General features: G+C 42.0%; 1 protein-coding gene across 11 annotated transcripts in view; it reads left to right on the top strand.

The window, feature by feature from the left end:
- Window positions 1-27009, top strand: part of KALRN (kalirin RhoGEF kinase) — a 510474-nt gene that overhangs the window by 160590 nt on the left and 322875 nt on the right. For all 11 annotated transcript variants that reach the window (XM_065070486.1, XM_065070487.1, XM_065070491.1 and 8 more), the window contains 2 exons: window positions 1835-1909; window positions 14760-14874. In XM_065070486.1, the coding sequence (XP_064926558.1) occupies window positions 1835-1909; window positions 14760-14874 (190 nt within the window). The remainder of the gene's footprint in view (window positions 1-1834; window positions 1910-14759; window positions 14875-27009) is intronic.

The following is a 27009-nucleotide window of genomic DNA, read 5'->3' as shown; positions in this document are numbered from 1 at the left end:
TCAGTTGTATAACATCTAGTTCACAGTTAAGTGCCTGAGAATAGACGTTGCTGTTTCCTTGACAAATTTAACAAATATTGGCCAAAACTCAACTTGCACTGAAACTGCTGAACTTGCAGCTGGAGAAATTCGGCCCAGTACTCTGCCTCAGTGTCTTCAAGCCATCATGATGTGTCTAGCATGTTGGTTCTCGTTTGCTTCGTGGATGAGATGCTTATATACAAAGCTGCTTAAATTCTAAATGTTGCTTGTGGCTGAACAGTTCCTGCCTTTGATGTGAGAACTAGCCACAGTCTGGGATCTGGGAAGTTATTCTTTTTAAGAGGATAAGTTAATAGCAAAGTCTCATATGTTTAACATAGAATGCACAAAGGTCACTAGTGAAGGATATATCTGCATGTACAAGACAGTGTTGTTGCACAAGCTGACTGTGAATGGCAAATGCTACTGCACTTGCCATTAACCATAACTCAACCATAAAAACAATATTAAAACTCACGTCCAGCTGGAAGCAAAAATGACTGTTATGGTCCTCATCTTGTCTGTTCGGTATGTCTGCATGGATCAAATCACTGTACCTTTGCAGGCTGCATGATATAAGAAGTAGATGACAAAACAGGTGACAGGGGGCTTTTCTCCCCATTTCCACATTCAGACACAGGTTGTCAGGTGTCGTCTGCGGTGTTCAGCAAGGAAGGTGTGATGGCTGGAGTGAGGTTGCCCTGTTTCTAGCCAGTCAGTAAAGATGCCTAGTGAGAAGACACTCTTGCCCTGGTACCATCTCAGAAGAATGATTATTGCTGCCTGCCTGTGAAAGTAAAAATACAGTTGCAAATATGTTGTACTCTTTGGTGAGCTGGAATAGATTTGAAGCCATATTGAGGCTCACTTGTCATGATGGATATTCACTACCCACTGATGGATGAGTTATTTTTCAGAGCTACTGCGAAGACGTCCTTCAAACCCACCTTTTGTTTTGTAATAGTGCTGATGGAATAACAGTGTCTGGCTTGCCGTGGGCTGATCCATCACCACTGGTCTTTTGAAAAACAGAGGAATGTTGGTGGTGGCTGAAACCACTGGCAATTTTTTTGCCTAATGCTTCCAGAAGAGTGAAAATCTGGAATTTCTTTGGTGAACTTTCAGAAGAGATGAAATAATTTGGTACTGCATGGAAAGCAAGTGGCCTGTGTAGGTATATTCAACTCATAATCAAACAACATGGACTACCTGAGGATGTGCCATGGCTTCAAACCACTCCTTACCCAGGGAAAACTTTGGCTGGCTTGTAAGAAGTGTAAGTGGAGTTCCCACCTTGAGCTGTTACATCTCCAGCTGTGCTGTGTAGAGCAGAAAGAAGGGAAGGTGAAAAACCTTACCCAATCCCCTTGCAAATCTGTCTCAAGGGCTGATGTCAAATGGATGTGTATATGCTGTAATGTTCCCTGCAGTTTTGCCTGGACTGTGTTCAGAAAGTGAAGGGAGAGGGCTCCTGGCTCAGAGTGCAACCTGGGTGTCTCTCAGTCTCAATATTGCTGTCTGCGAAAAAAGCAGTGGGAATAAAGCTGGTTCCTTGATGGGAAATTTTTTAACTTTTCAAAACTCCTGAAGAATAAAGTGATAAGTTGATTCTCTATATTTTCTTTTTATAAACACATCTCTATTGATGCTTATGCTGTTTGAATATCAGCCATTAGGGTCTAGCTCTTGCTGCTTTTATGTAATTTATAGACTTTCTCCAGTCTGATTTTGAGAAACATGGAGTGTCTGTGAAGCTGGGAGCAAGGACATGCTCTTTTCTAATGTGGCTTTCCTGTTTTGCTCTGTTTTGCAGGTTCTTTTCGAAATGATGGCTTAAAAGCTGCTGATGTCCTCCCTATTCTGAAGGAGAAGGTGGCCTTTGTATCAGGTGAGAACATCTTTCCTGGGTCCTTCTAGCTCAGCATGAGCACTGTCTGCCATATCCTGGTCCTTATGGTGCTGCAGGGTCACGAGGGATCGGTTTTGTGTTTGGACTTTGTAGCAATTAAGTTAGCTCTTCTGCTAAAAAATGGGCTGTATGTAGAACAGGACTAGGAAGTAATACTCAGAGTGTTGGAAACTGGACCATGGTGATTTTCTTCTTATTCTGAGAAAAGGGTAAATAAATGGGGGCAGCACAGTGGGATGAAATGCAGCACCTCAGCTCCAGCCCAGATGTGTGCTATCTCAGCATTCAGAATGGTTCAGAGATCCTGCTTGGGGTTCAAGGTCAGTGAATAGCATTAATTCCTGTTTGTAGGAAGCACTCAGACCTGTAAATCACTGGTGTTTCATTTGCAATCCCAATCAACTTGCAGTTAAAAGCACCATTGATACTGCATTTTACATAATAACTCAGATGCTGAAAGATCTCCTGCCATCCTGTACAAAGATTTACAGCCTTCATTCTGGAGACAAATCTTGAGAACCTAGGGGTGGATGAAGAAGAGACAATGGCTTGGATTATATTGTTTCTGAGGTGAATTACAACTTGTCAGGGAGAGGAAGAAGAGAAAGTCTGAAGCGATCATAATCTTACATGAAGTCGCTCAAACTGGCAGCATAAAAATAGGGTATTTCTAGTGCCAGCATTTATGATGATTGCAAACCATTCAAGCTGCTTTTCATGTTCTTCCTTATTGCAATGAGAAAACCTGCATCAAAAGCAGCTGGCCCCCTTGTTTGCAATCTCTCCTTTTTGTTTCCTTTGTCTCTGCAGTAATGCTGACTGCAGATGGGAGGAGAGGAGCAGTGAGGCCATTAGGTGCCCAGGCTCTTCCTCACCAATTTGCCCCATGGATGCTGGAGTGGGGTCCATGGAAATGGGGCTTGTTACCCTGCTGAGCCATAGAGATGCCTGGCCAGGCAGGAAAATATTTTGCCTTGACTAATGGTTGGTGTGAGATGTCATTCCCCTGTAACAACAGTTAAGTTGTCCAGGGATCACAAATCCAGCAGTGACTTGCACAAACCATTAGTGACTCTATAAACCCTAAACTTTCTGAAAATCCTAGACTTTGAGGGAAGTTTGTGAGATCCCAAAAGCCTCGGGTGAAAACTCAAGCTTATCCCAGCAGAACTCAGGCGCTTGACTGCTTTACCGCTCACTGGTGTCTCATTCAGAATGTCCTGAAACGTTTGACATGGTGGTTGTCTTTCACTGCTCCGAAGAGGGGAACATAGTCATGACAACACAGTGTACCTGCAGACTTGTTTGTGACACAAAGCTGAACCAGACACCCTCGGGAAGAATTCAGTTCTTGGCTCCTGTAGTTGTACCGCATGGAAACAACTGCAGGATCATTTGGTAATTCATGGAATATTTAATAACTACAACATCTCTGGATCATTTATATAGCCCTTTCCAGTGACGGTGCCTGCCTTCAGCTCTGAGCCAGAGGGTCTTGCACCAAATCATCAGCTCATTAGATGCTGTCCTGGGCCAGGCTTGCCTTGTGGGAGGGCGTTAAATGAGCAGCATCAACATGATCCCCTGGGGTTTTGCACTGTGATCTGCTGCAGGCAAGCAACACCTTGCTCCTTGTAGACTCATCAGCCTCCAGACTTGTATCTCCTCAAAATATGCCTGTTCCTGACACAACTAGATAGATAGCTGTCCTAGGATTTACACCTCTTGTCCCTGGTCTCCAAATGCAACATCAAGAGACAAAAATTGTCAGGGGTCTTTGCAGATAAAATACTCTGAGCTGCTGGTGTCTTATTGCAATAACTCCATCAACCCCCAGCCCAGAGTTTAAGTACTGCTCAGTCTTCCCCCAGGTTGTTTTAATGAAGCAGATTAAGAAAAGTATTTGAGCACTTCAACTGATGCCTAGGTTCTTTTTAATTAAAGTGGAATAACTTCCTAATGTATGCTTTGAGCACAAAAGAGAAAACGTTTGCCAAAACAGAAAAAAATCAAATAGCTGGACTTCGCAAGATGAAAAAAAAAAAAAAAAAAAAGTCATTCTGTAGTTAGCACAGACTCTGGGAACACATAGCATTTGTAATCAGGCTTCCTCAAGGAAAAGGAGAGTTTTATTGAGTCTTCTACAGAGTTTTATACTACAGTTAATTTTAACTATAACAGTACAGTAAAGTTGTCAAGGGTTCTCCTTACACTAGCAGACTTTATCAGCACACACACAAAAAATCTCAGCTGAGCACCTCAGTTACATAAGCTTATTTCTCTTCTCTGCTGTGGCTCACCAGCTTGTCTTTTAGTCCATGATTCAACAGGGAAGCTGCAGAGAGTATACAAGCTCCTTGAGATGGGGGCTGTACCATCCTTTGTGTTTCAGCGCTGTGGATGCTCCACACCTGGACCATGCATGGCAGACTGGGCAGGGAGCGACACTGGTGCTGTCTGCTCCAGAGCAGGCACAGCAGGACCTGCCTGCACAGCCGTGGCATCTCAGAGGAGTACTTGAGCTTTCAGAAGTGCACTTAATTTCAGAGTTGAAATACAGCGCTAACTAGCTGGGCACGGATTCATCCAGCCTAAATGCTGTCTGGGGCTCTGTGCCTGACGCTTTCCTTCAGCTGGCTCAGGGCTCTGCATCCACATCCCTGCACAGCGGGAGACTTCAGGAGTGGGTAACATTGGGATTTTTTCCTGGAACTGGTTCTTGATTTCTTCCAGTGATCTCATGTATGAACTAGACTGAACCCAAGCAAAGTTCATGTGTGTGTGTGTCTAAACAGCACCTGAAAATCTCATTCCAGCACTTATAAGCAGAACAGTGGCCTGAAAAGTCAGTAAGACTGTGAGTCTTGGCCATTGCTGTCTGATCACTTCCATCACTGACCTCATGAAGTGGATTAAACAAGGGATTGGCAAGGGGGAGCCTTTGGCCACTTGCTTGTTGCTTAAACCCTTATAAAATCTTGGCTTTGCCTGAGTGGTTCACTGTGTTGCTTCCAGCAGCGGAATGGCTTTCGGAACCACTAGGCAGTGAACTACAGGCCAGAGACTGATTTTTGTATTGTGAGAAGGAGCCGAGCACAGAGAAAAAGAAATAAACTAAGTTGTAGATTATTTTAGGCGTTCTTTTTCAGTGAGAGGTGGTGAAATATTTTGGAAGCTGGGCTTATAGTCTTTCCTAGGAAACACAGATGCTGTTTTAGAAGAGTGTTTTAACTTGGGATGTCATTCATCTGCTTAATTATATTTATAGGAGACTTTCTATTGATTGGTGAAATACAGGAGGAAGTGAATGAAGTTCTCAGGAGAGGGAGGGGAGAGTGTTACCGTGTTCCCTTCCCCCGCATGAAGCTTTTCATACACTTCGGCTATGAAAAGCTTGCTAATTGACTAATGCTGTGGGTCTCACTGAAAGCATTTGCCCCTTCCCCACATCCTACTCAGAAGAGTTTCTCAGAATCCTCCCCACCAATTCCCGTTCCCTGCAGGACTCAGAAGAGCCGCAGCATGTGGGCTCCACCTGTCACTCAGGTACCGTCTGCTCATCTGCCCAGGCAGGAGCACAAAGGAGGAGGCTGGCCATGTTTCTGAGAGGGTGGTTGAGCACTGAAGAATCAACAGCAGAAGGGGCTAACAAGCTGGTGAGCTGCTGCAGCTGTGACAAGCAGAGCTTGTGTGTTCAGCAGTGGGAGGTTTTTCTATGGACTTTGGGAAACAAAAGGCACAGGGCAGGGAGAAGTGGGTGCAGTAAAGGTTTGGCCACCTCCATCCTTCAAAAAGCCCACTGTCCTCAACTGTGTGTGTCTCTGGAGCTGGGTCACAGTGACATCTGAGCCTGGCTGAGAGCCTGAAGGACAACAGAGAGATTTGAGAGGATGAATTTCAGTGTAAACAGATCAGATGGAAGGACAACTTTGCAAATAGGTTTCACTAAATTTAGGCCAGCAGGATGACCCAAAGAGAAGGCTCAGAGGGGAAGACACTGACCTTCCCAAAAGTTTGTCTGAAGACACCACAGGTCACTTTGAGCCACAGGCACATGAGATCACATGTTTTGCTTTCTCTGTGATGGATGCACTTCACTCTTCAGAAGAAGGGTTGAAATGAGATCCCAGGGCCCTCCAGGCATTGGAAGAGTTTGGATCCAGGTTCCAGGGAGCCTCAAACACTGATTTGTGGACAGTGGGATTTGTATTGGGTTGGGAATAGAACTAACCAAAATATTTAATTTCTGAATGATGTAAATATTTTATATTTGCACAAAATGTTTTTATTTAAATTTAGAGTTTCCATTCTCTTCTTCCTCTGGAATGGAAATTTCAAATGAAACATCAAGACTTCTATATTTTGTTACAGAAAAATGTCTTCCTCTTTATACCATTCCCTGACGTAGTTTGAAATCAATGGAAATTCCAAAAAGAGGAAATATGCTATTAGAAAAACATAGCAATTCTTGGATGTTGAATTTTCCTAGTGGTTTGGGGCAATCATGCTTTCATCTAGAATTTGTTGCTGCATTATGAAGATTTTTCTTTGAAGAAGAAAATGAAAAAGCTTAGATTGCAAAGTTTCTAGGTCTTTTGATGAGGTCTGAGTCTGCTGGGGTACTTTTTTTTCCTTTTGCTTTTTAAGATTCTTAGGTCATTTTTGAGGCTAGAGAAGAGCCTTTACCTATAGGTGCTTTTTAGGTGTCCTCATCAAGACACCTAAAGTTAGAGCAGAAATAAAAATGTTTCCTGGAATTTCTGATTTCATTTACAGGTTGTAAATATAGTGTGCAGAATCAGTTTCCCTATTTCTTTCTATAAATTTTAACCATAACCATGGACTGAATTAAACAGTTTCTGTGGAGAATATCTACTCACTGCCAGAACATACTGTCCTGGCTCTCGGACACCCAACAGTTTGCCAAGATCCAATCTTTAAAGACATGGTGATCTCTATATGTATCTCAGCAAATGTCTCATCTTCATTTACAAAGGGAGTCAAGAAAAATTCAGGCTGGGAGCTTATAAATCTATATAGGGGCATAGGGAGGTGATTGTAGCATATGCAATAATTAAAGTTACAAAAACCAACCATTTTGGTCATTTTACAGTAAGGTGTGCTCTTCTGTCCTACTAATGAGACTCATCATCCTTGAAAACTTCCTTATTTCTGTGAAAGCACTTTGGTTCGTAGGTTTATTTTTTTTCCGAAGGAATCAATTTTAACTGACAAGAAGAACTGAAATTCACCACAGGACACCCCCTCTGTATTAGCAATGGTGGGGGTTTTTTTTAAGCTTTTTTTTTTTTTTTAATGGGAAAATATAAGCTATTTGAAATGGAAATACTTTGCTGGAATGTGCAATTTCAGAAACATTTTAATCTGCCAGTGTTTTCCAGCTCTGGGCTGAATTTCTTCTTAAAACCAGAGAGGAAAAAGACTGCCTAATATCAATTATGTAAATTCAATAGCTTGATTTGGGGTTTACTTTGTTCAGTTTCTCTACTGTGTTTTTTAAATATATACCACTATTGCCATGCCTCTGCAACAGAAGAGGTGAGATCAACAAGCCTAATTTGCGTGTGGGGCAAAAGGCAGTGAGGTTTGTGTAGGTGTAAGGGCCAGTGTTGAAGACGAGGGTGCTGGTGCTCCCTCTCTTGATACTTCGCAGCTCACCAGCTTCTTCCAGAGACACAAATGGGTTTCTCTGTATTCTCTCTGAAAGTTTTGCCTTCCACACAGAGAAGCTCTTCCTTTGTTTTAATGAGTCTCACTTGTCCTTAGTTTTGCTTTGTTGGGGCAATAACTTTCTCTATGGGAAAAGAGACACATTTCCCAGTGGCTTGTTGGCAAGTCAACATTTAAAATTAAAGAAGTACCCAAAAATGCGTGCATAAGTCAGTGATGGTGTATTTACAAGCCACAGCATATGGTCTCTTCAAATCCATTTATTGGCTCTGGGTGATTGCAGAACAAATCTACCTGGTGGGAAATGGGATTCTCCAGTGGCTGTGCTGAGCATTCTGCCTACAGTCTCTGATCTGCTCTGCCAAGAGATCTTCTGGTGGGAACATACAGCCTTGTTTTTGGAATCATTAACCCTAAATGTAATGTTGCAAATGTTGGCCATTAGGATTTGATTCAAATAATTGACTCTGGGATATGGGGTGCTGCAAAGGACAACATGCTGGAGGATCAGGCCCTGGTGACTGCATTACAGCTGCGTTAGCTGCAGATGGGCTTCTTGTGGGAGCTCTAATTTCTGTCGTTGTTGCACTAGAATCACCTGCTTTGGAACCAACTGAGTTTGAGGGTGGTCACACAGATAATGCTATATATTGCCCTTACAAAAAATTAGTCCTTCTTGAAGCTGGAGAGGTTTTAGTATAGAAGCCTGTTCCCAGAAGGTCTGGTGGCAAACAGACTCTCATAGAGTTCAGCTATGGCAGGGAAAGGAATAATATTTTAAGATTCTGGATACCAATTCCTTGATGTTTTGCTTTCCAAGGAAGTCTGTCAATTAGATTTAGAAGTCTAGAGCATATTGTTTGTCAGTTTACCGAAGCGCCTGACATCAGCTGAGCTTGTTCTGTCGCCTACTTCTCTTCATTATCATTCATTTTCCAGGACATTTTGGACTGAAATACCTTTTGAGGAGTATTTCAGCTCTTCTGGAAACTCACTTATGGTCTCAGCAGAGTCTGCAACATCAAGATTGATCAGTTTGTGATCTATGGGGGTCAGATGAAGCAGCATGTTCATTTGAACTCCAGTAGACATCTGAACAGAGGCCAGGGATGCTGGGTGCTACTCCTGTCTCTGTTGCTGATGTGTTGCAGGACCTTAGACAAAGTACTCGAGAGCTTTTACAAGTTTGTCTGTTTCTATGGCTAATCCTTATGAATTCATGCTCATAAAGAGAGTGTGAAAGGAAGCAGAGGGCTTGAATCCCCTAAATATAGATAAATGCAAGCAGGTTAGTATCATGGTGGAATGGCTGATAGAACTGAAGAAATGCAGATTGAAAACAGAGCTTCATGAAATCATCTGCTGTATACAAGAAGTCTGCATTAAAGGACACTGATAATTTCCTGTTCTAAATAGGATTACGCAGAGCTGGAATTTCAGGTTTTTGTGTATTATCAGGGCTGGATGTGCCTCGGGACTTGAAACTGGGAAGGCTCCTACACAGAATTCACATTAATGATGCTCTGGGTTGGCCAACATAATGGCTTAACTGTGCGTAGCTGCAGCCACCATAGGTAAAAACATTTGGGCCCACCACTGAGAGGATTAAGATGTCAGTTCAGGCAGTGGTCAGGACACGGATCCTGTGTCTGGAGTCCCTTTCTTCTTGATTGGAGGCTTGACCAGAGAAGTGGTCATCAGAAGGTCACTGACTCTGCTGCCTGCTTCCATGCAGGTTTTTTGAGGTTTCTTTAATGTTTTCTTTTAATGCAGTATGCCTTGTGCCATCACTGCAATATCCCTGTATGATTTGTGGAGGAAAAATGATGTAATCCCACTTGTGGGAAGAAATGCTGAATTTAGCTGAATGGTCTCTGTAAAAACTAGAAGAAAGGGAGATGGGAAGAACTGGCAAGCAAGCCACTGACGGGCAAAGCCATCAAGAAAGGATTTTGTAGGAAGAATGCAAGACATATATGGCTAAATAGTTGTTCTCAGTGTACTTTGTGCCCTGAAGAACATGTGTTTTTCTGACTCCTTTTTCCAGAGCACTAATAACTAGACCATCTGTTTGCCTCTCTAAATCAGAGCAAAGCCCATGAAAACCCACCTTGAAAAACAATTAGAAATTTTCATCTGTTTGTTTTAACATTTAATAACTGTAATTAGCAAACCTAATGACATGTTTGATTATTGCATTCCATGTCTGTAAACCCAGTGGGAGGCAGGAGAAGAGACATATTGATTAGAGCAATTGAGACTCTTTACTCCCTTCGATTTTTTAATTTCCTTTCAAAACAATATGCTGGGTAGTTCTCTGAAGAGACTGTACATGTAAAATTGATGTTCAGATCATGGCTGACTTGGGGCAATGTTATCCTCCTTGGGTGAATTACCTATAAGCAGAGACAGAGTTTCTATAATGTTTTCAGTTGCTGAATTTTAACCTAAGCACAATGGAGCTCTAACACAGTAGACTAAGAGTCAGAAAACCTTGTTTCTAGTCCTGGTTCTTCAAGTGACTTGAAGAATGCTGTGGCATCTGGGCTGAAATTCTTCCACTTTCTGTACCTCTGTATTCCCCTCAATAAAAGATTGAAGAGATAATGAAGAGGGAAAAAGGTATAGAGTCCCTGTACAGCCAATGCCAAAAGATTTTCTTCTCCTCTAGTGGTTGTTACTACCTGCCTAGAGGCTCCATTAGAGGAGATGAGGGCCCTAATATAGGCATGTTGGGTGTCTAAAGTTAGATGGTGTCAATATATTATTTAGTCTGCCTAAAAAACCCTGAAATTTTCAGTTATAAAGCACAATGGAAAAGCTACATATTGTTAGTATTTAAGAGTAAAGCACAGGTACTGAATGCTGCAAGTCCTATGGTTTGTTCTGGAAGAAACCTGATGTTTCTTGGAATAATAGAATTCTTTATACAGGCTCTTTATAAAATTATAAATTATGCAAGTATTCATAAAAATTAGGGATTGCTCATGAATAATTTGGAAACAAGTGAAGGATTTTAGTATGTATGATGCACTTGTAATAATAATTTCACCCTATTTCTCAGAACATGGAGCAGTACTTTTATCACAAATGTGAAAATTTTTTTTCTAAACCTCACATTCTTGGTATTTGCCCCGTGTCCCCTTGTTCTTCTGTGCCAGAATTGGTCTGGAATTGGTCCAGATGCTTATTCGTCCTTCCATCATCTAGAAACCTCCAACTGGGTCATTGTGTATCCTTCCTCTTCCAAAGAGAATTAACCCATTTTCCCCAGTCTGTCCTGGTAACTTCTGACTCTGTGCTAGAGCCTTATTTATCCTGCTCCCTTGAGGACAGTTTAGATGAACTGTTGAGGGACAATTTGTATCCTAAAGCAAAGACAGGACAGGAATGTTCTGGACCCGGTTTCCTTTTCTGTAGCCAAAATCTTTGTGTTACTTTTAGTAAAAGGGGTCAAGAATTTTCTGATTTAACTTTTCCAGTCTACCAGTATTTAGATAATGTTTTTTAATTTATATTTCTTTGCAGTGCTTACTTTGATGGAACTGTAGGTGGAAAAGGGCCCCTGGCCAGAAACACAGCTTTTCGTTTACCAAGCTGAGGTGAATGGTCAGTGTTGGAGTGATTACAGGGTTACTGGGCTGTGGGAAGCTCATGTCCTGTTGTGGGTGTTTCATATCCTGGGAGACGATTGTAACTGTGGGCTTGGATGTCTCCTGATCTCATCTCTTAGTGCTTTTCCATTTTGTAGAAATATTTAAATAGTTGGGAATGAAGGAGAGGGAGCCTGACTGAGTAGCAAGTAGCATGTTCTTCTGGGATGCAATTCAACTTCAGGCCTCTGCTTCAGTGAATATCTGGAAACTTTTGAAAGCCTTGGTTACATCTTGATATGACAGGAAATTTTTCAAAACCTTGAAAAACTTCCTGTGTTGAAAAAAAAAAATTCCCTCTAGCTTTAGTTGCTGCATTAGTTTGCTGTTCTATAGGCTGGCTTGCTTTTCTGTTGGACACGTCATGTATGATATAATGGTTTTGGCATTGGTACAGTGTGTGAAATAATCTCCACAAAGGGAGAATGTGCTTAAAATGAGGGTTGTGTTTTTTTTGTACACATATTGTATTGGGTTTGCATGGCAAGGTTTTGGTAGTGGGGATGCTACAGGTGTAGGTTCTCACTGCTAGAAGCTTCCCCTACATCTCATAGAACTAGTGCTAGCTGGCTCCAAGATGGACCCAAAGCTGGGCCCATCTGCAACAGGAGGTTAATGGTGAGAAGGTATCCACCAGCAACTAATGGAGCACCCCACACCATAGCAGGTGGATGTGCCCAAAGGAGACCGTTATCCTGTGGGAAGCCTGGGCTGGAGAAGGATCCTGATAGGACCTGTGGCCCCATGGAGAAAGAAGCCCATGCTGGAGCAGGTTTGCTGGCAGGACTTATGACCCTACTGGAGGCTCACACTGGAACAGTCTGTTCCTGAAGGACTGAACCATGGAAGGGACCCACACTGGAGCAGTTCATGAAGAACTGCAGTCTCTGGGAAGCGATCACATTGGAGATGTTTGTGGAGGACTGTCTCATATGGGAGGGACCCCACACTGGAGTAGGGGAAGAGTGTGAGGAGTTCTCCCCCTGGGGAGGAAGAAACAGCAGGGATAATGTGTAATGAACTGACTATAAACCCCACTCCCTGTCCCCCTGTGCTGCTGGGAGGGAGAAGGTAGAGAAATTGGGAGTGAAGTTGAGCCAGGAAGAAGGTGTTTTAAGATTTAGTTTTTATTTCTCGTTATCCCTGTCTGATTTTATTGGTAATAAGTTAAAATAATTTTCCCAAGTCAAGTCTGGTTTTGCCTGTGGCAATAACTGGTGAGTGATCTCCCTCTGTCTTTGTCTCAACCTACGAGCTTTTCATTATAGTTTTTGTCCCATGTCTAGCTGGGGAGGGACAGAGTGGCTTTGGTGGGCACCTGGTGTCCAGCCTGGGTCAGCCCACTGCACATATATATTATATATATATATATATATATACACACATAGGTCTCAAAATAAAACTGAGCTTATTTCTTTGCAAATGGAATCCTTGTTACATTATACCCCTGTTCTCATGCCAGCTGTCAGATGCATGAATCAACCAAGGTGAGACCAAATTCCCACAGATCTTCCTGACCTTCATGGTGTGAAGCCAAAGGCAAACATCAGGCACAGAGATTTGAGTGGAGATTAGACAGGACAGTTTTGTACTCCATATGTGTTCCTGAATGCATGAAGGCTCAAAATGAAGATGGCACATCTTTGCCTCTCTATTTGTACAAATCAGATATGACCTGTCTCCAATGGAGAGTTGCACAACATAGCCCTTCAGGTATATAGCGTCCATTGAAAAAAGATATACCGTTTTTAAAAAAATGTATATATAGTAATAACATTGTTATTTTAGCTGCTCCTGTGTGACCTGGTCACGTAGGGAAGCACTTTGTGCTCGAAGGTGAGCTTGTACCTGTCGTGGCATCAACTGAATGGACAGTTTCAGAATAAATGAACAAGTGGGTATGTTGTCAGGTGGGAGCTGGATCTACAAGTGACTTCTCTATTCCGTAGAAAGAGAGAGCTGGAAAACCTGTGCCTTGGTGGTACATTCGTGTATCTCATCAGTTTGGTTTCTAGTTTGTCCACCTACAGGAACTCCTGCCTTTCGAGGGACCTCCTTGGTTCCTGATCTAAAATCTGCCCAGAGCAATTCTTTGCCTGTGGTGATCCAGTTTACTATTTTTCCAAGCACACGTGTCCTTCTCTGACAGCAGAGCCTCTTAGGACTCTTCCCACCCAACAAAGGTGTTTAGGAGCTTTGTAGAAGTCACGGCCCCACAGATTGGGGTTGTCCTGTGCTCTGTACTAGAGAATGCAGTGTGGGTGGGTGCTAGAGATGTGCATGTCCTTGTATTGATTTTTCTTCTTGTTGGCCAGGTAATTCAGTTCAGAGAAGCAGGTGATTTTCCTTTCTCAAAAGCAGTATTTCTGTTAAAAGGATTATGTTTTCAATGGAAAAGCACAAACTCATTTGCATTTTACAGCTTATTTCAAAGTCTTTGGAGTTCTGTGCTAGCTTTTTGAACTGTAGGTTTGCTGTGACTTTTCTCCTAGATAACAATGTAAACATGTATCTAACAACACATAATTCCTGAAAAAATCCTGCTATACTGTATCAAGAAAGAACTGTACATTGTGTAAGGCACTAGATTTCAGTTTCAAGTTTATTAAACTTTATTACCAGCAAAAAAATAAAACAAGGTACTTGTAGAATAGGTTGTATTCACCACTGTGATTGTATGATTCAGAATAGAGTCATTCCTTTATGGCTAAACTTTTAGATGCTTGCTGTAAAACATTAAGTGTTAGACACTGGCAGTTTAAAAGGAATGGGTTTTAAGACAGGAAAGCTACAGGAAAAAAAAAAACAACAAAAACCAACAAATCAAAAATCATTCTAATTGCCAACAACACTCTTTAAATAGAAAGCGTAGAAGGCACGAATTTCTAATCAAAATTACAGTTTCAATTTTAATTGAATTGCCAGATAGATTAGAACAGGGGTGTCAAACTCATTTTCACCAGGGGCCACATCAGCCTTGCAGTTGCCTTCAAAGGGCCAAATGTAATTTTTGGACTGTATAAATGTAGGAGCAGTTTGACATCCCTGGATTAGAATGTCTAACTTGCCTACACGTTACTGGAATACGTCACTTCTGACTTTCAGGACAGTGTAAACTATCTGGCAATGAACAATGCAGCACACTGAATAACAGTGAAAAATACTTTCACTTTCTTGATGTGGACCAGTTTAAAACTATCTCCACAGTGGGATTTCATTAGCATTGCCTACCTGGATTGGTAGTTATATTAGATTTGATGGGATTAGGTGAAAATCAGAAGAAATGTGGAATTTTTTTTTCTATTTCCTCCTTTTGAAGCTCCAGCAACTGCAAGCATTTCTTCCTTAATTAGGCAAGCCTGAAAGCCACAAAGGCTGCAAGGTCTCTTGAATGTGCTGCAATTTGTGTTTATCAATTCAGCGCACATAGTTTTTTTGACATGTGCTTCCTGCCCGATTTTCTAACAATCCTTTATTTTCCGCAGGTGGCCGTGATAAACGAGGTGGTCCTGTCTTGACCTTCCCAGCCCGCAGCAATCACGACAGAATAAGACAGGAAGACCTTCGGAAACTTGTGACTTATTTGGCCAGTGTGCCAAGGTAAAGCTAGAAAGAAAACACTTCAAAGCTCAGGGTGGATGGGTGGGTGGGGAACTTGTTCTTGGCAGTTGCTGATTTCCAAGTATTAACATTTAGTACCTTTAGTTCTTGGGACAGAGAAACAAAAGTGTTCCCTTCCTCCTCCTGTGTATGGTCCGATGGATTTTATTGCGCACGTGGTAGTACAGGAGCCCCAGAGCGGAGGTGCTGCATGCAAACCCAGTCTTCAAGCTCGTGACAGCAGTGAGGGGCAGCTCTCATCCCTCATGTTTCTGTGTGGGTCTTCTAGAGGAGTGGAAAGGGAGGAGAGTGCTTAGAGGTCTGCAGTTAAACAAAACAAGCTAGGGAGAGCCTGCTGTTGCTTTTTAGAACCTTGTGGGAGGCTCAGGAAAGCTGTGGTAGGGGGCAGTAGTTGCTGAAGAGTAGAGCTTGCCCCATGTGAGGAGGCAGATCTTCCTGCTCCGGCACTTGCCAGAGCTTTCTTCAGGCTTGGGAAGAAAAGTGGGTGGACTAAGGGGGAAGCATTCAAAGAAAGGCATTTCAAATGGTTCTGCATGCAAACCAGCACCTTTCTCTACATTAGTCCACATGTGCTTCCTCCAACATGCAGGTCCCCATCCCTTTCCTAGGGATGCTGAAGGACAGATCTGTTGCCACTGCATATTTGTCTTTGCAAGTTTTAGGAGACAGTTAGTAGGCCTCAGTGCCCAGGTGGGTGTTTCTGAGCCAAAGTTTAATGTCTCTGAGAGTAGGAGGCTGTGTACATCCTCATCCACCTTCCTTTCCCTATTTTCAAGTTTGCCAAACATCCTCACCCAATAACCACTGCACTGGTTATTGAGGTGAAGGTTATGCCAGGGCAAGTGAGGTGCTGAGTAGGGATGTTCAGCATTGCAACGGCACACCCTGTGCCACCCAGAAGCTCCCACTTTTTAAAACCTAGGGTACAGTGTTCCTGTTTTTGCAGAGTGCAAAGTTAACACCTGAGGGCAGAGGAGTTGGCTGCATCTGGAAGTCAAGAGGGAAGTCAAGCTCAGTCTTTGCTGCTGCTTTGTGTTGCCTCACTCTGAATCAGTCCAGCAATTATTTTTCTCAGATGATACAGTATCTGGGTTGCACATTGAAGGAGCTCATACGAGACCCAGCTGCCTGTTGTGCTAGAAACACTAAAAAAGCTTTCTCCCTCATGGTCTCTACTGCAAAGCCTTGTTCTGCCCTGATGTTTGAAGCATTTGAAGGAACTCTCTCTAGCTGAGAGATGTTCCTTGCTCTGTGGTACAACCTCCCATAATGAAAATGTGCCCAGCAGTGAGAGACTGGCTACTCATGAAGCATTTTCACCGGTTTCCCCGGATCCTTGCAGATTGGTACTGTGGAGGCACCAACCAAAGTGCAGTCTTCTGTTTAGGATGTTACACTTTGAGAGGTGTGGAATAGAAAGCAGCAAGAGTGATCAGTGGTCTGGAAAAAGTGACCTGCCAAGGAAGGACGAAAAGGGTAGAGGTTGCTCAGCCTAGCAAACAGAAGAGAATAAGTAGGGTCTTTAAAAGCATGTTGTGATGCTGCAAAAGGAAAGGGTTTTTGGGTCTAGGACAAGAAAGAAAAGTGTTATCCTGAGGCAAGGGAAGCTTAGTCTGGATATGAGGGAAAGATTTCTGATGAATTCCCATTAGCACTAGAATAAGTCATCTAATTTCTTCTTAAATTCCTCCACAGCTCTACAGGCAAACCTCTGGTGTGGGTATGGTTGTCACAGAGAGACAATGAATCAGGAGGTGACTTCTTTAAGTTCCTCCTAGTCCTGTCTTGCCTGGTGCCACAGCTGTGAACTCACTGCTGTAGGAGGCAAATGTGATCACAAACTTTGTGGGTTCGGCACGTGGGATTGTGTAACTTGTGTGGTGTGATAAAACTCTGAAAATTCTTTTTCCCTAAATATTTTGTTCACTTCAACAAGGGCAGCCAGAAGAGCTTTCAAACTGATTTACTTTTTGGAGACAAGTAGATGAAAGAAACAGTTTGAATTCATATCACTGGCTCACAGTTCATATTCATTCCAGGGTGAGTTGATGTAGTGAATAACTGCATCAGCTATCCACCAAAATAAACAGTTTCATCAGCAGATACTCTGAACAGGGTGTTGGGAGAAACTGGTCTGATGTTCAGAGTGCTGAAAGGGGGCAAGTTTTCTGTGCTAGTAGAAAAACTAGAAATTCTTCTTTAGGAAAGAAAGAAAGACTGTAATTTATCATATTGACACTAGTATAATAATTCTTTATTCTCAATGCAGTGGTTTCTCAGTCGGACAGATTGCTTTCCACATTGATACTATCTGTCACTTAACCCTTGTTTTATATCTTAATGGAGGGGGCAGAGTTGGAGCAGTGCTGGGAGCTTGGAGCAGGTGGGAGACTGGTGATGAAATACACTAATAAATTAGGGTAAGTGAAACCAGGGTCTTGCTAGCAGCTTTCACAGTTTGTGATTCAGCTTTCCACAATTCCTGCTTCAAAACCAGAACAGTAATGTGGCTTTTCTGAAAGTATCAATATATGTTTGAGGTAGAGACGAGTAGCGAGTGCTTTCATGAAGCATGGAGTCCTGATCAGGCAGGTACCTGCAGTCGGGGGTGTCCTGCGTGGCTGAGGATCACTGCTCCGGGGCTTAAGTCTTTAGATCTAGCAACAGGGTTTGTTCATCTGCAAAATGGTCACCTTGCAGTCTGTAGTACCTGGAGTGACTTGGGGGTCCTATAGGACTCAAATGACTGATCCTGCAGTCGGGTACCAGGAGGAGAAGACAGCAAGAAGCTATCTGACACTGGATAAATGTGGTCCTGGTTTGCTGCTGTGCACTGGTTCTTTCAGGCATATCAAGTCTGTATCTCCTAACAGTTCCACTATTATTAATTACTAAGAAACAAATATGTTATTAATTAGAAGTAAAGATAATTTCCATGGATGCCAGGCTTCTCCCACTCTGCCATTTTCTGTTTGTTTTACATTTGCACTAATGCTTTCTGGATAGGCAAGGCTGTATATCTTGTGAATCAGGATAGCTCCTATTTAAATGCAAATTTAAATGGGATGTGATGTTTAGAAATTTGGAGGGTGTGACTGAATCTAGGATAACATGGTGTTTGTGATTGGGGGAGCTGAGAGGGAATTTTCTGGCTTCACTGCGGGTTTTATTTTTTAATACCAGTGCAGTACCATCTATTCCGGTAGACTGAGTTTTGATTTATATGTGTGTAAATGAAACTAACATCAGGACAATCTCCTCTGCGAGCCCTTTGGAATTAAGAATTAAGTTATGCATAGGCTATAGGAGGATAAAAAGGAGACAGAATAATTTTAGCCTGAGTTATCTCCTCGCATGGTGAAGCAATATGATGAAGGAAATGTTCTCTGTCAGCTGTAGTGAATCTTCCGGCTGAACACATCAATCTGTTTTGGAGCCAAGATAAGCAGTCTTTGCTGTCTGCAGAGGGGGAAACCCGAGATGCCTTGGGGGCCTGTGTTTTTAGAGACATCTACTTCTTACTTGTCCTCTGTTTAAAAACCTACTCAAATATTTCCCTGTTTTGGGGGACATCCAGGGCTCATAACAGTAGCAAAATGTTTCCGAAGAACAGCCCTGTGTTTAAACAGCTCAGCAGTGCTGTCCCAGTTCGATGAAAGGTGCTAGGATCTAATAAAACAATTTATGTGCCTCTACTAATTAGTTCAGTGATTGAGGCATTTTAAAATTAGATGAACAATACAGCGTGTGGCAACATGTAGCAATACGTGCCCAATCTTGGATTTATTTTAAGATCTTCTCTGATGACCTGTGGTACTGTGTATATTAGCTCTTCTAGTCGGGAGTAGCATGAAACTCATTTCGCTGATTGATAGGACTTAAACCCTAGAGCTCTACTTTCTGTTACATGATCCTAACACAAAAGAAGCATTTGAGCATCGTTTTTTTTCTGGAGGCTCTTTTGTAACGCTACAAAAATAACCACATATTTTAAAAATAACACCAGGGACTTCGTACTAATTTTAGTAACCAAATATCTGGTGCCATCCACAAGATAATTATTCCACCATACACTTGCATAAAAATACCACAGTAAAAAGTGCAGCACAGCTTATGAGGCTAATGGAGGTTTAGTATTTTCTTCAGATATACTTTGATTTATTTTTTTTTAAATATTTTAAGTGTATTAGGAGAATATAACTGATATGAATGCTAGTGAATTTAAAAGCCTTTTGTCACTTGAGAACCAGTTCAAATCCAGCCTCCATTGTACGTGGTATTGGTATGTGAAGTTACTATTGCCATCTGTTAGGGATTGGGGGACTTCTGTGGAAATGGTTGTTGGTCTTACCTTGTTCTGTTAAAAGGCTTCAGACCACATCACTCTATTATGGTTCCTGTGTCCACTTTCTGACCACCTTGGGACCAAGTGATAGGTTATCTCTTGTTGGAGATCAGCTCCTCAAAAGAGGATCTCTGATTTCCTTCCAGCTGTAGTAACAACCTGCTGAGGCATTTTATTCCTAGAGAAGCTGGTCGTGGCTGTAACAGATGTCAAAATTCTGCAGTGTCTACAGTTGCCATCCCAGCAAGCTGCCTTGTTTACCACAAACTGCTGGAAAATTTGGACTTCCTAGAAGTGCAGAGGGAGTAACAGGAACTGTCAGAACCTGGGAAACAGGAGTTATGAGAAAAGATTGAAAGTGTTGGGGATGCTTGGTTTAAAGAGAGGGAAGGTGAAAGTTATGTGATTACAATCCAGTATGCAACACTGAACTAAAGGAAATAATCTGTTCTCAGTGTACATGGCAAATGGGACAAAAAGAAATGGGTTAAAATAATAGATCAAAGACATGAAGTAGGCTTCTTGTAGCATCTTTGAGACCCTATTAGAAGGCATATCAGAAATGACCCAGGTATTGTCACTCCTCTCTTGCAGCAGAGGGACTTATTTTTAAATAGGTACAAGTTTTTAATTTCCTGTGTTTATTTTTAATCCTTGGATTTATTTTGAAATTTTGTCCAAACCTAAGGTAAATGGGAGCTTTCTGAATCCATTTCCAAATCACTTCCTGCTTTCATTGCCTGATGCTGTTTTCTTGGGTACTGTAAGGATCAACCTTGCACCGCTCTGGACCTAGAACAGATGTCCTGTATTCCTCGGCAGGAGTTGAGCGTGGTCCTAGACTGGTTCCAGATCTGTTAGCTGCTGGGCCATGCTCTGCCTTCCAGTTGAGTAATTCTGCAAGTGTTTTCAGACTGGTTTTGTGATGAACACCACAAAAGAGCATGATACAGAGCTTAGTAGTTAATGTACTGTGAATTGCGCAGCTCACATAGCCTTTTTCTTCTACAGACTAATAAAAGTCAGGGTAAGCTGGGCTTGGCATATCACTTCTACCAGCAACTATCAATATCTTCTATTTGGTCTGGCAGAAGCATCTCTCATCTCCCTATCATGAAATAGAGGCAAATGAGAGTAACGTAATGCTGAGACAAGATTAAACATGGGAACACACACACGAAAAAAGGTTGATGTTGTTTCAAGACTAAGTTCCTTATTTGAAATAAATTCCTTAAAGGGCACAGAAAATGTTTTGCAAATCCCTTTGTAAATTGTCCAGCTTGGATCTAAAAGTGTTTGCTCCATTTTAGAAGATCAGAAAATCCGTTACTGTTTCTTCGTACTAACTTCTTCAATATTTCTATATTTTAAGTAGTAGTTTGCTCCATTTTATTATATATTAGTTGTATTCCAATAAATAATGAAATTACTGACTGCCACATGCAGAGAAACTAGGATTTCAACTTGCCATTGTGTTTTTAAGCGTTCTATTCAACACTCAACATCTGCTTAATTTTAGACTATAAATCTGCAATTGAAAGCAGTTAATATGAAGGAATCCCTCATTTATTGTGTCTGAATTACTTCCAAGGCAATTGTTCTTTTTTACAGGGGAGGGGAGAGGGCCCAGTGTTCTCGTACTGCCAACCATGCAGACTCATGCTGAGATTTCAAAGTGATATTGGGTTCTTTCTGGTTCACCTAACATCTCCAACATAAATATTCTCCAGCGGGTTACTCATTTGAAGATTTAGGATTGCGGAGGTAGCACTACAGGCCAAATTTAACATACAAAGAAAACGCACGGGTCTGGAAGACCCGGTGTCACGCTACTTTTCCAGCCCGCTGGGAGCTGTCATGCCTTCTTCAGCAGAGTCAGGAGACAGGACTCAACGGGGGCACAAATATGATGGAATAAAAGGTCACTGTTTTATTTTCTGCTCTTCCCAAACAGCAAAGAAAATATCTCTACCTGGTTCTTTTGGTTTTACTGGTCTGCCCTTTTTTGCTCCAGCCCTACTCTCCTGCCTGTGGGCTGTTTCTCCTCATCGGAGGCAGCACATTCAGGCTGCAAGTTCAGAGCAGCCAGAAGGATGACAGTGAGTGGAGTCGTTATCTGCAGCTCCTGTCTTCCCAGGTCCACTGAGTTAAAAAGCCACAAAAACAGGCTGCTGCTCCCAAGCTGTAACTCCACAGCATCACTGCACCTTTCTTCTCTCTCTCTCTCTCTCACTGGGAGAGGATGGACTGGAGTGCTCCTAAAATGCAGCGGAGGTAGAAATGCTTGTGGCAGCACTTCCAACCAAAGGGGTGGACAAGGGGGCTGAACTGGAAATATTGCCCTCCTGTAAGGATGGGGATCCCTTGCAACAGCATCAGCTGAGCCTCCTCAAGGCGATATGAGAGGCTGATGGCCCAGGGGTCTGAGCTTTGCCACAGCACTGAGAAAACCCCCAGCTGTCTTCTCAGGGGAGCTTCAGACACTGCTCAGCTTTCCTGCACAGGGTGAGTGCCTGCCCTGTGCGGTTGCTCCCCACATCACCATATTTTTGTTAGCAATGTTGAAGTTAGTGTCTGACTGCATTTCCAACAGGTGATGTGGGCCAGGGAAGGATTCTGATCAGATTTCTCCAAATCTGGAGAAAACAGCAAAACAACCATCCCCATCCCCTCCATGCCATGCACACCACCATTGCTGGGATGCAGGAGCCGTCATCACTGAGTGACATCTGGAGGTGCCGGTGTGGTCCAGGGCCTGATCCCATCCCCTGAGCTGTCTCACGTAGAGCTGTGCTGCTGCACTCTGCTTTTTGAGCTCCATCCAAGCCCTCAATCTGGGGATTAGATCAGCATTGTTCCTCCTTGCTAAATGGCTTTTGCATTTGCTGCCTGGAAGAAGGAGCAGAGGTGATGGAGAAAAGGCAACAACTTGTAAACTAGGATATAACCTGTGTCCATTCACTGGTAAGGGAGACAGTGGGCACCATAGCCTGCTACAAATTTTATGCAGAGCATCATTTTCTCCATCCTCTTCCTCAGTGGCTCTGGCAAGTGGTTTGTGAGTCTCTGCAGCGCTGCCCTCTCTGGCCTTTTCCATTCTAGTGCTGATTTAAATCTGTTACATGTTACATGGCTTTTTAACCACTAGATTTGTGGCTCCACAGTATTTCAAGAGGTCCAGGCAGCAGCGACCTGGAGATTTCGTGGAGAAGGCAGGTTTGCACTAATGTGAGCAGTAATTCGGAAAAGCTAAAATTAGCAGACAGACCTTTTGTGGGAGCTGCCCGCTGGCAGCAGAGCTGGTACCGGTTGCGTGCGGATCTCTCCTGAAGCCGTCAGCAGAATATGCAGTGGTTCAGCCAATCCTAACTGCTTTTTTGGTGATCTCTTTCCTATGTTTTTTGCAGAGACTGTGAAATGGTCTTTGTCCTGTTCCAACATAGGTGCTTGTGTTCCTCATCAGTAACTTCAGTACGTGCTACATCTTTTTCACTCTTAGGAATTATTATAATTTGGAAGCATCTTATGCCACCCTCTTCATGGATGTCATTAGAAGCAGGAAAACTACTGCTGTGATTTGCAGTCTGCTTTGTAACAGCAATATTGTCAAAAATATCCTGACACCAATGGAAAGCTCTTCTAATCTCCCATGGAGAATGGATGAAACCTTTACTTTGTGCCAATATGGAGCAAGTAATGGGAGACACAGAGGTGGAGTTGGCTCAGTCTAGACTGCCTGGTCCTTATCCTCACCAAATGGATGGAGATGTTGTAAATACTGCTGCAAAGTCTGGATTCCCCAGTGCACAGCCTGAGTAGGACGGGAGATGTGTTTTCGGGAATATATTTTTAGCCTTGTCTCTGAGTGATAAAAAGCTTACACGATCATGCTGTCTGTCAGCCACTGTTTAAACCGGATCTGTCAGAAAAGACTCTCAAGAATATTAAATTCCTACAAGTTTAATGAGAATAGACAGCTGTGTCAAGGAAAGAGCCCTAATTAGCGTCCACAGAGAGGGAAAGGTGGTTTGAACTCATGCCTTCTTAGAGACTGCAGGTAGAGGGGACATCTCCAGAGCGCATGAGAGGTCCAGATGAGGCAAGTGTGTTATTAGATGTTAGAGAATCAACGTCCAAACCACCACCAAGGGTTCAGCAGTTCCCGTGCTCATAAAAGTGCCTGCTAGTTTATGATATTAGAAAATTGGATCATACTAAAGTAGAACAATGACCAATTCATGGTAACATGTGGTATTGAGCAGGCTGATGTTCTTTTAGCATGGAAAGTACGGGTTGGGACTGGCAAAACTTGTCTCAGAGGTTGGGATGCTCAATTCCCTGCTGTTTGCAAAGGGAATTGGTATCCAAGTTTGGTAGACAGTCGTAAATCTCATCAATGGTTTCTTCGGTTTCTTCTCATTTTCCACAAGGTGCTCCTAACCAAGTCAGTCTGTGGTATTTAATGTTTTCCTTGTGGATCCTGGCGCTGCTGCAGAGTTCCCTGTGGATCCTGTAACACTGTGTGCAGCAAAACGTAATGGTAACTATGGGGCGTGAGGCTATTGGGCTACTTATATTAAAAATAAAAAAAAAAAAAAAATCAAAAAGAGAGAAATACTTAACACAAAATGAAATAATAAATAATAGTAATTGAAAAATCTAGAATCTCTCCTTCCTCCCCAAGAAAAGCCAGAAAAGTGTAACTCAAAGATGCTTTTGGCTCAGCAGGTATTGTCTGGTCTGCAATGTGTGCCACAGTGTACTTTTCTACTATTAACAAGAGAGCATTGGTTTCCCTGCCTGTGTACACTGGGTTTTATTTTATGTCTAAGTTTAAGGCGAAACCTTGGTCTCTGGAGAATTTTCCAGTGATGTAATGTTTTAGAAAGTTCCTTTGTGGCACTTCACCAATAAGCAAAAGCCACTCAAACAGCTTTCCCTTGTCCTGCGGCTGCAGACAGGGAACCATCCTGCGGGTCCACGTACCCCCGCCACAGCATGCAGGAGCAGCAGGAACCTGCTGTAGGCTCAGGGTGATATTTACAAGGAACATTATTATGATCCTTTTGGTATAAGGCATTGAATAGAAAACACAGTGGAGCATTGGCTTTGTGGAATAATTGCATCTTTCCCTGAAAACTGTAGCAGCAGCAGCGGCAGTTCATCTCCAGTCAAATTCAGGCTGCTTTCTTGTGCTTTTCCTATGCACTGGTCCAGTGTTTGTGATGTTGATAGAATGTAGCTCTTCTCTATCATTCTGTTTCCCATGAGAATACAGGAAGAATTTACAATGTCTAATATCTATGGAGTGATACTAATACTTAGTCTTTTAATGGAAATGCAAGTTAAGCTTGATTGTTAATTTATTTAGATGAGCATCTGGCTTGCCAGATGCTTCTGCTATTGATGTTGTCATTGAGGATCAAATAAATATTACTTTTTGAAATTTAGTTTGAAAGAATTACTCATTAAAAAAAAAAAAAAAAATTGACTTTGTAAAATGCAACCTCCTTCCTCACCCAGTCCTAAATCAGGGTTCAGCATCCAAGCAGTTATTTAATGTGTCCAGGTAAGGAATACAGATGAAAAAGGATACCAACATAACAATCCTTAGCAGGAACTTTACAGCATATTAAAGTACATGTTGTACCAAACTAATCCTGGAGCAGCACCACTAATTTAAATGCACTCAATTCAACCAATCAGCAATAATTTCTACAGTGAAATAGCAAAACAAGCCTGTTACTAGAGGAGCAATTAATACTCAAGCAACATCTGTGATGAACAACCATGATCTGGAGTAATACATGGGGCTGTGATACTTTGGAACTCCAGGCAGTGATTTTAAATTTTCTCTGCAGATCAACATTCTACAAAGCATGGTAAATGGCTTTGCTGGTCCTGAGGGATGACCAGCAAAATACTTTGTTTCGGTTTGAGAATGAATGCTAGCTTCTGAAGAGCTGTTGCATGGTATTAAGCGGCTCCATGAGCAAATATCACATCCCACTAGGAATAAAAGCTTTTTTCCTGAGATAAATCCAAATGGGCTTCCTGTACACATTGCATCTACTGTGCACTTACACTTTGTAAGTCACATGAAAAAGACATATTCTCAGTAACAGTGAATAGAGACTTTTATATTTCCACACTTTCAAATATTCTTGAAATTGTATTAGTAGAAACTATACCTCTAAAATACATTCCAATCATTCCTCTTTATTTGCATGTTAATTTAATGCTAGTTAAAGATTAGGTGCAAGAAAGTTGGGTTTATGATACTGATTGCTATTCTTTCTTGACAAAGTACCAACAACGTCTCTGGCTAGGATGATTTAATATGTTTCTTCTATCTCATTCTTGACCACCCTACAGGCCAAAGTCCTCTGTTAATGCAGCAATGCAAATTTTTCCTTCCATTGTTTTTCTGTTGTGTGTCAATCCTAACTGGAGACTAAAATTGCCTTTTCACTAGCCTTAACAGCTCTGCTTAGACCACCAACTAAGGAGTATGTTTAGTAGTAGCTCTGCTTGTGTCTTTTGTGATCTTTGTACATGGTAATTGAATGGGAGCCTCAGGTTTAATTTAGGCCATGCATTTGAGTCACATTTGTGCTAAGGTGGGTGCCATCATGACACATAGTTAAAGATTGCCGAGTTTTAGTTCTGGACTCAACCTTGAGTTCTCTTCTCCCTTGGTTTAACTGTATAACCTGAATTTACCAGGAAATGCTTCAGAAAGGTTTGGGAAACCAAGTTAGCTGATATTTTTACATATTTAAGATAGAAAACCTTAAGTATTTTCCTTATACTGCATGAGGTAGAAATATGGGTCCCTTTAATATTATGCACTAAGTAGACCTCTCATTTCTGGGAAGCAGGGTCTTTAAAATTGCCTTTCCCATTACTGCCTTGGGAGTAGTGCATAAGAAATTGGCCTTGTACTGTGTCACCTCCTGACCTTAGAAAATGCACTTGATAAAAGCATCTCATTACAAATACACCAGTTTGCCATTCAGGAAGTCGAGGGAGTAGAACTTAGAGAATAACTGTAATTCCAAACCAGAATCTAAATAAAAACAACAGGTACCTGATATACTAATGGGTGATATTATGTGCGGGAAGACTGGCTGGAAATGCTGCCTTGTTAATAAACTGTTAGTCCAAGAATTAATCAAATAGGCAATATGTTATTTTTCTGTAAGACTTCTTTTCACTCTGTTCTCAAGACAGAACTGAACTCTTACAACACTGATAAATCACATCCAATTTTCTGGTTAGGTCCCTTTATTTCTCTTTCTTTCTGTTTCTACAACATTTGTAGTGTAGTTCAGAAACTGCACCTGGAGAAGCAAATATCTCTGGGATCACAGATTAGTTTAAATTTTGCTTCTCACTGGAGATTTGTGGGAAGGAGCTGTGACTCCATTCCAAAATATAATTAAAAAGCAGGTACATAAGAAAGTGGTGAGCAATCTTACCCATAGGAAGAATGTTTGGAAGCTCTGCTTTGTTAACGAACTGTTAGACTAGGAATCAAATACACAAGCAACATGTACGGGTTTTTTAGGGTTTCTTTCTTCTCTGTTCACATGACAGAACTCAACCTTTGTGTAATTCCACACTTACCAGGCTTACTGGAAATCTCAGTTTCTCTTTAATTTCCAGAACAGCTATCCCAATGATTTTGCAGTATCAGATGTCGTATGGCAAGTGACAGGAAAATAGGATCAGCTAGAAAGGTTTCCTGGGATTTTAATTTAGAAATG

This window comes from Columba livia, chromosome 7 (assembly GCF_036013475.1).
Source record: "Columba livia isolate bColLiv1 breed racing homer chromosome 7, bColLiv1.pat.W.v2, whole genome shotgun sequence".
Lineage (NCBI taxonomy): Eukaryota > Metazoa > Chordata > Aves > Columbiformes > Columbidae > Columba > Columba livia.
The sequence above is the reverse complement of the archived record's forward strand: the minus strand, read 5'-3'. Positions and strand labels throughout refer to the sequence as shown.